At 34.2% G+C, this 16,813-nt stretch overlaps 1 protein-coding gene across 1 annotated transcript in view; it reads right to left on the bottom strand.

The window, feature by feature from the left end:
• Positions 1 to 16,813, bottom strand: part of SP4 (Sp4 transcription factor) — an 82,746-nt gene that overhangs the window by 11,123 nt on the left and 54,810 nt on the right. Inside the window, exon 5 of the mRNA XM_049641603.1 lies at positions 15,651 to 15,850. Within this exon, the coding sequence (XP_049497560.1) occupies positions 15,651 to 15,850 (200 nt within the window). The remainder of the gene's footprint in view (positions 1 to 15,650; positions 15,851 to 16,813) is intronic.

The following is a 16,813-nucleotide window of genomic DNA, read 5'->3' as shown; positions in this document are numbered from 1 at the left end:
GATTACCAGTTAGACATATCACAAACTGCTTAAAGTCAAAAACAAAGAGAATCTACAAAGTAGCAAGAGAAGTGATGCATTACCTACAAAGGATTGTCAAATAATAGCAGCTGATTTTTTTTTTTTTTTATCAGAGCTCATAGAGGCCAGAAAGCACTGAGATGATACAAGGAAAGTCCTGTCAACCAAGAATTCTATATACAGCAAAACTATTTTTCAAAAATGAGAAATTCAGATATTCCCAGATTAATAAAAACTTGAAGAATTTATTGCTAGTAGATTGGTACACCTAGATTATTGTAATATGTGAACTGTAATCCCCAAAGCAGGCAATCACTAAGAAAATAATATATTAACATTATTATAAAGAAATGACATTAAAATAATACACAAGGTCTATTTAACACCAAATGCCAATAACAGAGGAATACAGGAACAAAAAAGAACCATACAGAAAACAAATACCAAAATGGTGGAAGCCCTCATCAGTAATTCCATCAAATGAATGTATTAATGCTCCAATTAAAAGGCAGAGGTTGCCAGAATAAATTAAAGAAAAACATGATCCAACTATTATGCTGTCTAAAGAGGCTCACTTTAAACTCAAGCATGAATGGGCTAAAAGTAAAAGGATGGAAAAAAGATATAACATGCAAATGAGAGCTGAAATAGTTGTTTTAACAGACCAATATGATAAAAATAGTAACTACAAACAAGGACACTTTATGATAAAAGACTCATTCCCATCAAGAAGATATAGCAATCATACATATACATGCACATAACAATAGAGCCCTGAAGCATAAGAAACAAAACTGAGAGAAGTGAAGGGAGGTAGAAAATTCTACAATATACTTATTCTTCTCCTGTATTCTCCATTTCATTTGGTAGCAGTTATCACTGGTACCAATTATCTCTTTTCTCACATTTAATAATCACCATGTCCTGTCAATTTTACTACACAAACATTTCCTGGAATGGGTCCCTATATATTGTTACAACTTCTGTTTTACTTAGGATCTTAACAATTGTCTTTGATAATTGGTCTCAATATTACTCCCTGTGAATTTATTCTCCATACAAATACCAAATGGTCTAAAATAAAAAGATGACTACCTGATTAACTGCTGGAAACTTTCAGTGGTTTCCTATTTCCTATGGCTGTGGAAAAAAAAATTAAATAGTATATAACATCCTACAGTAACTGGACTCTGCCAACCTTTTTTGTTTAATCTATTGTCACAAATATTATGGTTCCCAAACACTGAACTGTTTATAGGTCTTGACATATGCTACTTTCTTTTTTTGTATGAATTGGATCCTAGATCAGGATAAAAATTTTTTAATTTTGCTTCACCTACTAGCCATGAACTTTGGGCAACTTCTCTATCCAATTCTTAGTTTCTTCATTTAAAACTAGGAATAACAGAGATACCTATTTTATGTTATTGCTCAAAGGATTAAATTAGAAAATGAATGCAAAAAAGCATTTAGAAAAATCCCTGCACACTGAAAGGACCCAGAAATTTTAGTCTCAATTTGTTTACTACTCCCATGGCTTATTCTTATTAATCATGAATCTCTCAACTTGGCTCAAGGAACTAAGTTTGGGCCTTAGTAAAGAAATCAATCAACCTCCTAAGACTTCAGGTTAGTCCTTATTTATAAAATGACAGGGTTGCACATAATCATTTTTAGAAGTTCCTCTGGCTCAAATATTATCCTTGGAAGAGTTAAGAGAAGTGTATGATATTGAAGCATATGTATGAAGCATATGAAAATGGCTTTGGATTCTTAAAAAAAAAAAAAAATCTCCCTTTTTACAATTTAATTTCTCAAAGATAAGACTTTGTCTCACACTTTAAAAACTTTGTTTTAATTTATATACAGTAAAATTATTCTTGGTACATAGCTCTGTGAATTTTGACAAATGTATTAAATCATTTAGTCATCAACAAAGTAAACATATGGAAGAGTTGCTATCACTTTCAAAAATTCCTTCACAAAGCCTTTCTATAGTTAAATTCTCTTTTTCACCCTTATACCCTAGAAAACAATAATCTGTTCTCTGTCTCTATAGTTTTTACTTTTCCATAATGTCATATAAATGAAGTCATATAATAGGTAGGCTTTTGATGCTAGGATCATTCACTTAACATAATGCATCTGAATTTTACCCCTGTGGTTGTGTATATTAATAATGCATTCCTCTGTGTTGAAGAGTGGTACTCTCTTGTATAGATATGTGTTGGTTCACAAATTGGCCCTTTACACAAAGGGCAAGAAGAAACCAAAAGAGGCAGACCATTCCACATTGGTAGGTGCAAGTTTTAACTTACAAGAAAGGGAACTTACTTATGAGGCTTGTTTTGGATAGCCTTCAGATGAATAGATCTCTGTACCCACTTGCCAAATCTTAAAAGTTTACACAGAAGTCTTAACTGGGTTCAGTGACATACACTGTCCAGATGGTTTCAACACCGCTCTCTCTCAAGGCTACATCCTTAGAATAGCTCCCAATGTGGGAAGAGTGGGCACAATGTATATTACAAGGACACGGGAGGGAGGTGAGAAGCCTCTGATTACACAGGTTCAGCTTGCAGGTCAACCAGCAGTCAAGTCCTCTCAATTGCCTCTTCCAACAATATAACACAGTTTTTTATCCATTTACCAGTTGAATATTTGGATTATTTCCAATTTAAGGTGATTATAAATAAAATCTGCTACACATATACACATAGCTTTTTGTGTGAACATAGTTTTTATTTCTTTGGGGTGAATACTCAAGAGTAGATTGCTAGGTCATATTTGCTAAATATATGTTTAACTTTATAGGAAAATTCCAAAATGTTTCCAAAGATGCTGTACCATTTTGCATTTCCAATGGCTTGGCATTCTTGCCAATGGTTCTAATTGTCAGGATTTTGGTGTCCTTGTCTTTAATTTTAGCCATGTTAACAGAAGTGTGCTGGTATTTTGTTGCAATTTTAATTTGCATTCCTCAAATAACAGGTGATGTGGAATATTTTCATGTGCTTTTCACATGTATATCTTCTTTGGTGAAATGTCCAAATCCTTTGCCAATTTTTAAAAACTGGGTTTTTTGTTTACAAATTGTTGAGGTGTGAGAATTCCTTATATATTCTAGATGAAAGTACATGTCAGATATGTTTTTTTTTTTTCCAAATATTTTCTCAGTGTGTGTCTCGTGTTTTCATTTTCTTAACAAAATGTTTAACAGAGCAAAAGTTTTTGTCTTTATCAAGTCCAATTTATCAGTTCTTTTATGGATTGTACTTTTGGTGTTGTATTAAAAACACATTTATTTGTATGAACAGACTTTTTTATAGATACCAGGGTTTTTCTAAATAGACAACCAGGGTGTCTGCAAATAAAGACACTTAATTCTTTCATTACAATCTATATGTCTTTTCCTGCTTTAGTGTACTGGGTAGGACTTCCAGTACAATGGTGAAGAGGATTGATTAAAAAAAAAAAAAAAAGAAAAAGAAAAAGCAGACATCTCTGCCTTGTTCCTTATCCTATGGGTATTAGGTCCTCCATCATTAAGTAAAAACTTAACTATAAGTTTTTAACAAATACCCCTTACCTGGTTAAGGATATAACCTTTAATTCTTAAGTTTGCTGAGAGTTCTTATCAAACCAAATGCAGATTTTCCCAAATGCTTTTGGTGTATGTATTTAAGTAATCATATGATTTTTTTTCTTTCTCTTGTTAATATGGTAAATTACATTGACTGATTTTGGAATGTTCAATCAGCTTTCATTCTTGGAATAAACACAACTGGCTCATGATATATTAGTCTTTTTAATATATTACTGGACGTGGTTTAATATTTTGTTGAGGATTTTGACATTTGTATTTATGAGGATACTGGTCTGTTAAGTTTTTTTCTTCTTCACTAGTAATGTCTTTCTCTGGTTTTAGTATCAAGTTAATGAAGGCCTCATAAAATACTTAAGTGTTCCCTCATTTATTTTCTAAAAATGACTGCAGAATTGGTATCATTAATTGCTTAATATAGTAGAATTTGCCAATAAGGTTTTCTTTCTGAGCCTACGGTTTTGTCAAAAGTTTTTAGTTAAAATTCAATTTCTTTAATACATATGGTGCTATTCATATTATTTATTTCTTCTTGAGCAAGTATTGATCACTTGTGTGTCTTTTAAGGAGTTGATCCACTTCATCTTAGTCATCTAATTCAGAGTGTAGAATTATTCATAGCATTCCTTTACTTTTATATTGTCTGTAGGAGCTCTAATAATATCTCCCTTTCCCATTCCTGGCATTGATAAATTTTCTTGGCCAATCTGGCTAGACTTCTCAATTCTACCTTTTCAAAGAAAACTTAGCTTTGGTTTGAATGATCTTTATTAATTTTTCTATTTTCAATTTTATTTGTCCTCTTTATTGCTTCGTAACTTCCTGTTTTGGGTTTGATTCATTTGTTTTCTAGTTCTTTAAGGTACAAGCTCATTCTATTTAAGAATTATTGACTTAAGACCTTTCTTTGTTACTAATAAAAACATTCAATGCCATAAATTCCTTCCAAGTACTATTTTACCTACATCCCACAAATTTTGATATGTATTTTCATTCAACTGAAAATATTTTGTAGTATCCCTTGAGATATCCTCTTGACGCACAGGGTTAGTCAGAAACGTCTTGGTTAGTTTCCAAAATTTGAAGGTTTCCCAGGTATTTTTGTTACTGACTTACAGTTTAATTCTATTATGATCTGAGAACATACTTTGTGTGATTTCTATTCTTTTAATTTGTTAAGGTGTATATCATGGCAAAGAACATAATTTATCTTCAAGAATGCTCCATGTACTCATATATAAAATATTCTGTTGCAATTGGCTAAAGTGTTCTATGAATGTCAGTTAGTGCAATTTGACTGATAATGTTCTATATCCTTTCTACTTTTCTGTCTACTTGTAACAATTACTAAGAAAAGAGTGTCAACTCTACAAGACTAATTGTGGATTGGTCTATTTTTCCTTTTAGTTCCATCAGTTCTTGCTTCATACGTTTTAGAGCTCTGTTGTTAAGTGCCTATTGTATTTAGAATTGTTATGCCTATGTGGAAAGTGAGCCATTCCATCATTAAGAAATGTCTTGTCATATCCAGTAATTTTCATTGTCCTATGAAGTCTATTTTGTCTGTATTATACATAATTATTGATTATATTTAAGTCTATCATTTTGGTATCTGTTTTCCATTTTTGTCCTGTTTTTCACTTTTGTTTTTCCCTTCTCTCCTTTCTTTTGGGTTGAGTATTATTTAGCATTCTATTTTAATTTATTCTCCTTACCCCCCTCCCCAAATCTCTGTATTTTTAGCAGCCAATAAAAGGGATTACAATATGCATATCTAACTTTTCATAACACATATACCAACTTCTAGATTTTCACAGTAAAACAAAGAAGTTTCAACCATATAGACTCTTTACCCTCTCCACTTTACACTGTATTTACCACATATATTACATTCACATACAATGAAATATACCTGTATTAAGATTTTTATTTTAAACAAACATTTTTTAAAAATTTAAGCAGAGGAATAACAGTCTGCTATATTTACCCAAGTATTTACCATTTATTTTGCTTTTTTTTTTTTTTAAATTAAATTTCTCTGGTATGATTTCCTTTCAGCCTAAAAAACTTTTAGCATTTTTTTTGAGTAGATAAATATCATAAATATTTAGCAGATAAAGATCATAAAATGTCATAAAACATGACAACAAATTCGTAGATTTTCTTCATCTGAAAATCCCTTTGTTTTGCCTTTCTTATTGAGGATACTTTCACTGGATATAAAATGCTGAGTTGGCAATTCTTTTCTTTTTCTGGCCTCCATATTCTCTGAAGAGAAATTATTCATCGTTCAAATTTCTGTTCTTCTATACACAATGTGTCATTTTTTCAGACTCCTTTCCAGATTTTTTCTTTACCTTTGATTTTTAGCAAATTGATTATCATGTATCTGGGCATGATTTCTTGTCAATTCCTGTTTGGAATTCAACAAGCATCTTAAATCTATAATTTACACCTAATAATGGCTGAAGTCCCAGTTCGTTATTTTGTCAAAGATTTTTCTACATCACACTTTTCCTCCTCTCCTTCTGGAACTCCAATGACAACCAACTTTGTAAGTTCCACAAGTCCCTGAGACCTAGTTCATGTTTTTCCCCTGATCTTTTTTCTTTTCTGTTCTTTACACTATAATTTCTAGTGAACTATCTTCAACTTCAGTGACTCTTCTCTGTTATCTCTATTTGCTGTTGAGCACATATAATGAATTTTTAACTTTGCATAATGCATTTTTTTTTCAGTTCCAAAATTACCATTTAGTTCTTTTTTAGAGTTTCAATTTTGCTTCTGAAAACTTCTGCCTTTCTTTTTATTTCAAACATGTCTACCTTTAGTCCACGAATGATGGTTATAATAGCTGCTTTAAAGTCACTGATAATTCCAACACATGGATCATCTTGACACAGTCACAAAGTCACAAAGTCAACTTTACTTGAGTCACAGTATGTTGAATAATTTTCGGTTGTATCCCAGACATTTTGGGTATTATGTTGTGGTGACTTTGCATCCTGTTAAAGAATCCTCTGGGGAATGTTAAGTTTTTGTTTTTGTTTTAGTAGGCAACTGACCTATCTGGTTTCAGACTAGTTCTATCTTGCCCTCTTTACGGGTTCCCACATTAAATCATTTTCAAAGACTTTGTTATGTTTAGGTCTGCTCAGCACATTCTGGCAATCAGGTAGTGGTTTATAAGACAGTTCACTTCTTGAAGCATTTGTTATGGTTCTTTGGGTCTATTCTGTGCATGTGCAGCTCACGGGTGAGCCCAGAATTTATTCTGTTCCATACATGAAATTAGGGAATCACCTTTCACAGATCTCTCCAAAATTTCCCTCATACTTTCCAACTGATATCCCTTCTTCTTGGTTCCTCCTGCCAGAAAGCCAGAATTCTTGAGGCATCCTACACCATTCTGTACATACACAATAGTGTCAGGGCCTTCAGATTAAAATAGCAATGGAGTAAAATAATAGTGACCCTCCTCATATTCAATAGAAACCAAGGGCCCCATTTCTGGGTTTCTTTGGACAGAGATGGCAGGTATTTTCTCAGGTTTTCAGGTCTCTGCTGCCACTACTGCAGCACAACCTACAAACAGAGTTGGCCTCAGGGTAGAGAGGCCTCTCTTCTCAGTTCTCAGGCTGGATGTATATGGTGTTTGCTATGTATTACAGCTATTCAGTGCCCACAGGGTCATTGCTAGGAGACAAAGGAGGAAAAATTCCTGTGAAACTCACTTGTGTTATGCAATGCTATATAAGTTTTGATTTTATCAAATTTCTGCAGACTAGAATACAGACTATTAAGGAAGAAGATATATCTAGAAGAGAGCCCATCTGTCTTCGATAGAATTGTGTAGAAATATTGGACTCAAAACGGTGAGAGGGAAACATGGAACATAAAAGAGTAAATTAAAGTCTGTACATGGATCATTAATCCTACTATCAAAAAATTGGGTCAAAACATTTGATGATTTTTATCTACAGAAATGTGCCCCCATAAATGACTCTTAAATATAGAGAACAAACAGAGGGTTGCTGGAGGGGTTGTAGGAGGAGGCAAATGGTCTAAATGGGTAAAAAGGGCATCCTAAATTCATTGTTGCACCATATGCTAACTAACTTGGATGTAAATTAAACAATAAATTAAAAAAAAAAAAAAAAAAAGAAATGTTACCCCACAGTACATTACAGTATTTTGGTAATTAGGTATCTTGCATTATAACACAGTATCCCTGCCCAGTTGCCTAAAATGAAAGCCACCAGTTCATAAAACTTCCTTAATCCTTCATTCCAACATAGTTACCAATCACCATCATCAACTTGAATAAAGGCCAAGGACCACTGGACAATTCAGGAAAGCCTATAACATGGGAAAAAGCAAGGTACAGACAAAAAAAAAAAAAAAAAAAAAAATAATTACCTTGGAGGAAACATAAATATTAAAAAAAATACTTAGCTGGAAAACTCAGATTTTCAGCAAACTCCTGCATCCATACAATGAGAAGAGTATGCTACAAAAAAGAAAACAGTAGAAAAGCACTCTTGGAAGAAAAAAAATCAGAAGACATATCTGAGTATAAACTTAAGAAATCACACAGGAAATTAAAAGGTAAAAAAAAAAGCTGTAAGATGTTAAAAAAAAAAAATCAATGTAGAGGCATCCCACTTAGACAAAGTAAGACTGCAAAAAGAATAGAGAATAAAAAAGGGAAAATGAGAGAAAAGGTAGAAAGGGGATGAAGGTGAACCCTGAGTGGAAAAGTCCAACAGGTTTGCACAATAAATGAAAAACTATGCAAACATACATAATTATGCAATTAAAAAAACAAAGATTAAAAGAGGCTCTTGCAGTTAAAAAAACAAGACAAAACAAAAGAATGGGGGCATGTCAAAAAGGATAGAGGCAGCAATCTAAAACAACTTCCAACTGGTCAAAGATGGAACAATGTGAGCCAGAAAATAATGACAATATTGTATTATAACCCACAAAATAAAATAAATACTCAAGAGTCCATGCTGGATTACAAATAAACAAATAATTGGGGAAGAAGGTATAAATCTTCCTTGTATAAGAATCAAAACTAAAAACTGGAGAAGCAAAAAAGGGAAATAAAAAATGACCTTTAACACAATAAAGTAATTGCTGCAGGCAAGAAACAATGAGGAATACTAAAAGGGAAACAGGATTTTCTTTACAGAGAAACAGGATAATTGCATAGACTTGAAGAATACGACCTTCCCCCTGCCCTACCCCCTCTCGAGAAATATTTACTAATTACAGTGGTTGTTTTACAGTACATCCAAAAATTCTTTGTCACTCGTCCCTCCAAGAGGTAGAGTTTACTTCACCGCCCCTTTAGTGTAGACCAGACTTAGTAACTTGCTTCCAATAAACACTGTATGGAAAGAAGAAACAACTTCACAGTGGAGCTACCTGGCACACAAGATCTTAACCAATTCACCAACAATAAGATACACGGACATCGTGTACTTCCTGATGCAATGCGATGAAGAAGGGCAATGATACCTGTGATATTCTTCCCAACAACAATTCGTAACCTCACTCTAATCATGAGAAAATACCAGACAAACACAAATTGAGGGATATTCTACAAAATACCTAACTTTCAAAAGTGTCAAGGTGAGCCAAAAAAAAAAAAAAAGTACATCAATAAAAAAAAGAGTAAGGAAATTTCAGATTACAGGAGACTAAAGAGCCACGACAAATAAATAGAATGTGGTGTTATGGATTGAATCCAGGAACAGAAAAGGTATCATTTGTGGAAAAGTCTGTAATTTAATTACTAGTATTATACCAATATCAACTTCTTAGTCTTCATAAATTACAGGAATATGGAAGAGGTTAGCATTAGAGGAAGCTGGGTGAAAGGGATGTAAGAACTCTCTATGCTATCTTCACAACTTCTTCTGTAAAACTATTTCAGGGTAAAAATTATAAGTAAATAAGAAAACAAGCTTTTAAAAGCTGACAGGGGAAATTAGGTCACCTACAAAAAAGGAAGAGAAGAATAACAATGGACTTCATATTAATAAAACAAATGCAAGAAAATGATAGAGCAGTGCCACTAATGTTTTAAGTATCATTTTCAACCTACAATTCTGTTATATTAGCCAAGCCATCTATTAACTGGGAAAGCAATATAAAGACATTTTCAGACAGGGGTCCAGGATGGCTCAGTCAGCTGAGGATCTGACTCTTGATTTTGGCTCAGATCACGATCTCATGGTTGTGGGATCATGGCCCCACGTTAGGCTCTGAGCTGAGCGTGCAACCTGTTTGAAATTCTCTTCCTCCCTATCCCTCCTCTGCTTGTGCGCACATGCGAGGTCTCTCTCAAAAACTTTTTTTTTTTTTAATGAAGAAAGACATTTTCAGACAAATTTACTTCCTAGAGCTTTACTGTAGGAAGCATTTCAGAATGTTTTCTGGCAATCAAGTAAACTAAGAAAAATGAAGAGAGGAGATCTTGAGAACACTGGATCAAAACCAGTACAGCAGGGAAGAAAAGTCTCAAGATTATCGTGTGCAGCAACCTTACAGAAGAATCCGACTGATTAGAAAGCTGGAACCTCCAAGTGAAAGGATAAATTGGATGGAATTAATACTATTTTTGAAAAGGCTAAATAACAAAAGGAGGTGATAAAGTTAGCCAATGCAAGGGTAAAAAAAGGAATTTAGACACCTGAAGAAAAAAACAGGAAAAGATATATAATCAGACTCATCACACCACAGTCATAACATTATTATTTATTGGTTTTCTACTTTAAGAACTAAGCTACAAAAAAACGGCAACAGTGCTTATTTAAGAGAAAGTAAACATTTTAACATGAAGAAAAAGAGAAGAGAAATAGGTAAGAGAAGTTAAGAGGTGAATGCTAGTATCTCTAACACAGGGTGGTTAAGTCAAGAGACTGTGTCAGGCCGGCACTAAGTTAAAAAAAACCTGAATGTCAAAAGATGATGTAAAGTGAGGTAATTTCTTAACTCTTAATGTAAGAAGTCAAGAGATAGTGCCTAATATTGACAGATCAATAACAACATAAGCATATTATTTAGAAACCATCAGAAGAAGAATAAAAATGTAAGAAGAGTTAACAAGACTAAATACAGTCCTTTCGGGGTCAGAACAGGGGATGTGGCAAAGATTCCCCTTAAATGTTTGTAAATGATGTATCTGATAAGGGGGTTAACATCCAAAATATATAAGGAACTCCTACAACTCAACACCAAAAAAAACAAAACAAAACAAAAAAAAAAAAAACAAAAAAAAACCTGATTAATAAATGGGCAGGGAACCAGAAAAGACATTTTTCCAAAGAAGACATAGAGATGGACAACAGATAACATGAAAAGATGCTCAACATCACTAATTGTCAAGGAAATACAAATCAAAACTCCAATGAGCTATCACCTCACAACTGTCAGAATGACTAATATCAAAAAGACAAAAAAATAATTGTTATGAGGATGGAGGAAAAAGGGAACTGTTGGTGGGAATATAAATTGGTGTTAAGTACTGTAAAAAATAATATGAAGGTTCCTTAACAAATTAAAATAGAAATACCATACAATCCAGTAATTGCACTTCTGGGAAGAAAAAGAACACTAATTTGAAAAGACATACACACTCCTATGCCAAGATCTGAAAGCAACTCAAGTGACCACTGATAAACAGACAAAGAGGATATGGTATATACTGACAATAGAATATTACTCAGCCATAAAATAAGAAAGAAATTCTGCCATTTATAAAAGATGGATGAAACTAGATGGTATTATGCTAAGTGAAGTAAGTCTGATCAAAGACAAAATACCATATGATTTCACTTATGTGTGGAATCCAAAAAACGAAACAAATGAACAAGCAAAACAAAACAGAAACAGACTCATAAATCCAGACAGCAAACTGGCAGTTGCCCGAAGGGAATGAGATAGAGAGATGGGCTTAAATGAAGGGGATTAAAAGGTACAAACTTACAATTATAAAATAAAAAGTCATAGGGATGTAAAGTAAAGCACAGAGAATATAGTCATAATCTTATACAGTGACAGATGGTAACCACTTACTATGGTAAGCATTTCATAATGTATACAAGTGTCAAATCACTATGTTGTACACCTGAAACTAATGTGTCAACTATCCTTCAAGTAAAGATAATTTAAAAAAAAATCCCTTTAACATTGTAACCTCTTTTACAATTTAATTTTTTTTTAATATTTTTTGAAGTAAGCTCTATGCCAGGCATGGGGCTTGAACTCATGACCCTGAGATCAAGAGTCAAGTGCTCTACCAACTGAGCCACCATGGTAACCCTATGACTTGATTTTTAAATACCATATACATGTGACATTTGGAAATTAAAAAGGGGTGCCTGGGTGGCTCACCCAGGTTAAGCATCTGACTTCACCTCAGGTAATGATCTCACGGTTTGTGAGTTCAAGCCCTGCATCATGCTCTGTGCTGACAGCTCAGAGCCCGGAGCTTGCTTTGGATTCTGGGTCTCCCTCTCTCTCTGCCCCTCTCCCACTCATAAATAATAATAAATGAGTAAGCTTTAAAAAAAAAAAAAATTCCCAAAAAAGCAAAAATAATTGGCACTATTTTCAGCAGTAAATAAAAATAACTCATATATTCATTTATAGTAAGGTACTGAATTTCTACTTAGTGTAGTGGTTGCCCCTTAAGAAAAAAATAGTTCAACAATTTTGTGCATGATGTATTGAAGATGTTTGAAACACTGAAAGTAAGCTTAAAATACATTCAATTCTGATTATTCAGGCTAGTAGGTTACAATGGTACTAATAGTTAAAAAAAAAAAGAAAATATGCCTCCAAATCATTAGTAATTTGGTTTTGAAGTATATGTGTATTTAAGTCCTTGAATAAATTTGTTTTGTATATCTGTATGAATGTGGATATGTGAGACAAGACTTTAGACTTGACAAGACTTTCTCAAATAAAATGATGAAATCACAATGTGCAGTTCCAAATTCAAAGAAAGCGGCAATTTTTCTTGGCTTCTCTAACTTGTCCCACTGCTAATCCACAGCAGAAACATTGCATCCTGTCATACTGACATAAATGGCAGAGCACTTTTTTAAAACAGACATCAACACTATTATGGGATTAATCACACCATATTTGCCAATATCAATGGTGAGGTGGCACTATTAAAAGTCCTAATGCAGGAGCGCCTGGGTGGCTCAGCCGGTTAAGTGTGTGACTTTGGCTCAGGTCATGACCTCACTGTTGGTGGGTTTGAGCCCTACACTGGGCTCAGATTGTGTCTCCCCCTCTCTCTTGCCCCTCCCCTGCTCACATTCTGTCTGTCTGTCTCTCTCTCTCTCTCTCTCACAGAAATAAACATTAAAAAATGTTTTAAAAAATTAAAAAAAAAAATCCTAATGCAATACCATATGGAAACCTTTAAAAACTTTTTTCAAACTATGCTAACTCAGGGACTCAGCCAGTATTACTAAGACTCTGCCTACTAATTTATGTACATATCAAACTAAGTAACTTTATCACTTTTAAATTTAACTATTTTTTCTTCTCTGACACTATTTTCTAATCCATAAAATGGAGCTAATTTCTATCTCAGTGTTACTGTTAGAATCAAATGAGATAATTTATTTCAAGCATGTGATGTATGGTAGCTGATCAATACATGCCAATTCTATTTCCTCTTTTGTCCCACATGTACCTTGGTACAAGTTAAAGGTTAGTCTAATTTGAAAATTTATCCAAATTACTAATTTATTCAACAATTAAATACTGAAACCCAGATGTATACAGGCATTCTAAGTAGAGAGGGTTGTTGTTCTATGCAAAACTTAGAAAAAGAAGATGAAACTTACACGAAAACTTTAAAACCATTAGAAGAAAATATTTTTAAAAACTTTATGATCTTGGGATAGGAGAGGATTTCATTCAAAATAAAAAAAGGAGGGGTGCCTGGGTGGCTCAGTTGGTTAAGTGTCCGACTCTTGATTTCAGCTCAGGTCATGATCTATCTCCCAGTTCATGAGATTGAACCCCATGTCTACCTCTGCGCTGGCAGCATGGAGCCTGCTTGGGATTTGCTCTTTCTACCCCTCTTCCGCTTATGCGCGTGCTCTTTCTTGCTCCCTCTCTCTCAAAATAAATAAACGTTTAAAAAAAATAAGAAAAGCAAAGGACAAAAGAAAAAACATATTGGACTAAAAAATGTAAAACTTCCATGTGACAAAAAATAGCAAGAAGTTCAAATACTAGCAATATAGGGGGAAATTACAACACATAAATCAGTAAGAAAAAGAAAAACAACCCAAAAGAAAAGTGAGCAAGGAAATAAATAATCAACAGAAAATGAAATATAAATGATCAATCAACAAGAAAAGATGCTTAATCTCATGGATAACCGGGAAAACTGCTACTTAAAAAAATAAGGAAACCAGGGACACTTGGGTGCTTGGTTGGTTAAGCGTACGACATCGGCTCAGGTCATGATCTCACGGCCCGTGGGTTCAAGCCCCGCGTCAGGCTCTGTGCTGACAGCTCAGAGCCTGGAGCCTGCTTTGGATTCTGTGTCTCCCTCTCTCTCTACCTCTCCCCTGCTCATGCTCTGTCTCACTCAAAATTAAAAAAATAAATAAATAAAATAAGGAAACCATTTTAGATATACAAAAATTTTCTTTTTTTTAAAGCAATAAGCATGTTTTTATTTATTTATTTTTTAAAGTACGCTTCACAGCCAACATGGGGCTTGAACTCACAATCCTGAGATAAAGAGTCACATGCTCTACCAAGTAAGCCAGCCAGATGCCACAAACTGACAAAAATTTTCAAAAGTCAACACCAGTCAGTACTGGTGAACACACAGCAAGCGGAAACTCTCAGTCACTGCTAGTGAAATAGAAATGGTTACCAGCCACTTGAGAGATTCTTTGGCACTTATTTAGCAAAACACATTAAATTCTCTGTGATCCAAAAATTCTATTTGGCACACATGTTCACTGTATGTTCACAGTAGCAAAGTTCATTATAGTAAAAAAAAACTAATGATAATTTAAGCAGCACAAGGAATGGATAAACAGTATGGCAGTCATATAACAAAATACTACATAGCAAACGTGTACATACATTTGTATGTACACATATGAACTTGGATAGATCTCAAGACATAATGATAAATGAAATTATGATACTGTATCATTTATGTGAAATTTCACAACACACAAAACAGTATTTTACATACACATGCATGAATAATATATGCAAGAGTATTAAAACTGTACTAAAAACCTACATTTTAAATGCATGGGGGCTGTTGTCTTTGAGAGGACAAAGACGATGTCAACTTTGTAGGATTTGTTTTATTAAAAAATAACAAATATAACATCAACAGCTGTCAATTCTGAGAGGCGTATATTTGTTATATTATTCTTGATACTTTAGTCAATTTTCTAAATTGTAAAAAAACCAAAAACTAATAAAGGTCACCAATAAGATCAGAATTCAACTCTCTTCACCTATGTAAATACTGACGAAAAATAATGTATATGAATTCAACATGCTAAGAATACAACAGGTTAAGTAAACGGAATATATTCCTTGTTATGTAATTACTCTAGTAAACCTCACAAAAAGTGGAATAAAACGTATCCTGGAAATGAGGTAACGATTTTGATCTTTTTTTTTTTTTTTAACATTTATTTTTGAGACAGAGAGAGACAGAGCATGCACGGGAGAGGGTCAGAGAGAGAGGGAGACACAGAATCCGAAGCAGGCTCCAGGCTCTGAGCTGTCAGCACAGAGCCCGACGTGGGGCTCAAACTCACAGACTGTGAGATCATGACCTGAGCTGAAGTCGGACGCTTAACCAACTGAGCCACTCAAGTGACCCACGAATTTTGATCTTAAACAACTTTCATAAAATCAGTAAAGTGAATTGTCTTTAATTTGCATATTTCCAATTTTCATCTAAGCATTAAAAACGTACAAACCCTGCAATAAAACAACTAACCTGTATGGGTTCTTCTATGTCTCTGGAGTTCATCACTCCTTGTGAATCTTTTGCCACAAAACATCCAGTTGCATACAAAAGGTCTTTCTCCAGTATGCCAGCGAAGATGTGCTCGTAGGTGAGATGTTTTGCCATAAACTTTTCCACATCCTTCAATATGACAAATATGCTGTTTCTTTTTTCCTGGTTCATTACTGCCTCTAACAAAAACAAAAACCAAACATTAATTATACTCTTAGACACCAAGCTTATAATTACAGAAAAACAAAAGGGAATTAAAGTTCTTAAATGATACACTTCTGAATGGGTTTTTAAAATCATGCTACAATTGTAGTTAAAAATCAGAAAAATTCTAATCAAAAAAGGGTTATGTATGAAACTCAAAACTGTTATGAAAACATGTTAACCTCAGAGAGTTCGTGTTCTACCACGGACTTCATGTTCCTTCCCTAACAGCCTCTTCCCTTTGGAAAAAATCTCTAAGCTTTTCAAGACACTTGAAAATTCTTCTCAAATACCAAAAAAATGGTAATCTCCATTTAAAAGTGTACGGTTCAGAGTTTAACTCCCAGTAGGAAAGAAAGCATGAAGAGCTCCATTGGCCTAGTCCCTAGTGAAACCAGTGAAAAGTATGAAAACAAAACAAATAATATGTACAGTTCCTGGAAATGGCTCTATGAACATATAGCAAATAAATAAATACTCAAGAAAATTAAGAGTTGGTAAGAAGAGTGAGAGCCTATGGTATTTGAACCAAGACCCAACCCTCTCTCCCAATTTCCTATCACTTCCCTTGACACATAAACACTGCAGATGGGCGCAGCCAAGAACAGGGTTCCCTTTTCACATCTCCTAGTTTGAGCTTATCTCCCTAGGAAGGGGCAAGAGGTCAACATTTCTTATTCCACCCCCAATTACCTGCTGCTGAGGCTAAGTTTCAGGCAAGTGTGACTGACAGGTAGGGAACTCTCTTCTACCCAAACCCAACTCCTGAGACCTTGGCTCTACCTTGGATAGGGCACAGTGAAAATACTGCAGTCCAGTCACCTTTGACTCAGCTCCTTTGTAGTGCATACATCAGAACTTCCAAGCCAGCAGAGGCAAGTCAAGAAAGCCTGAGGCCATTGCTGCTGCCCTGCCACCAAGCATTTAGCTCTCAGATC

The sequence above is a fragment of the Panthera uncia genome, chromosome A2 (genome assembly GCF_023721935.1).
Source record: "Panthera uncia isolate 11264 chromosome A2, Puncia_PCG_1.0, whole genome shotgun sequence".
Taxonomy (NCBI): Eukaryota; Metazoa; Chordata; class Mammalia; order Carnivora; family Felidae; genus Panthera; species Panthera uncia.
Note: the sequence above shows the minus strand (reverse complement) of the source record. Positions and strands in the feature narration are given on the sequence as shown.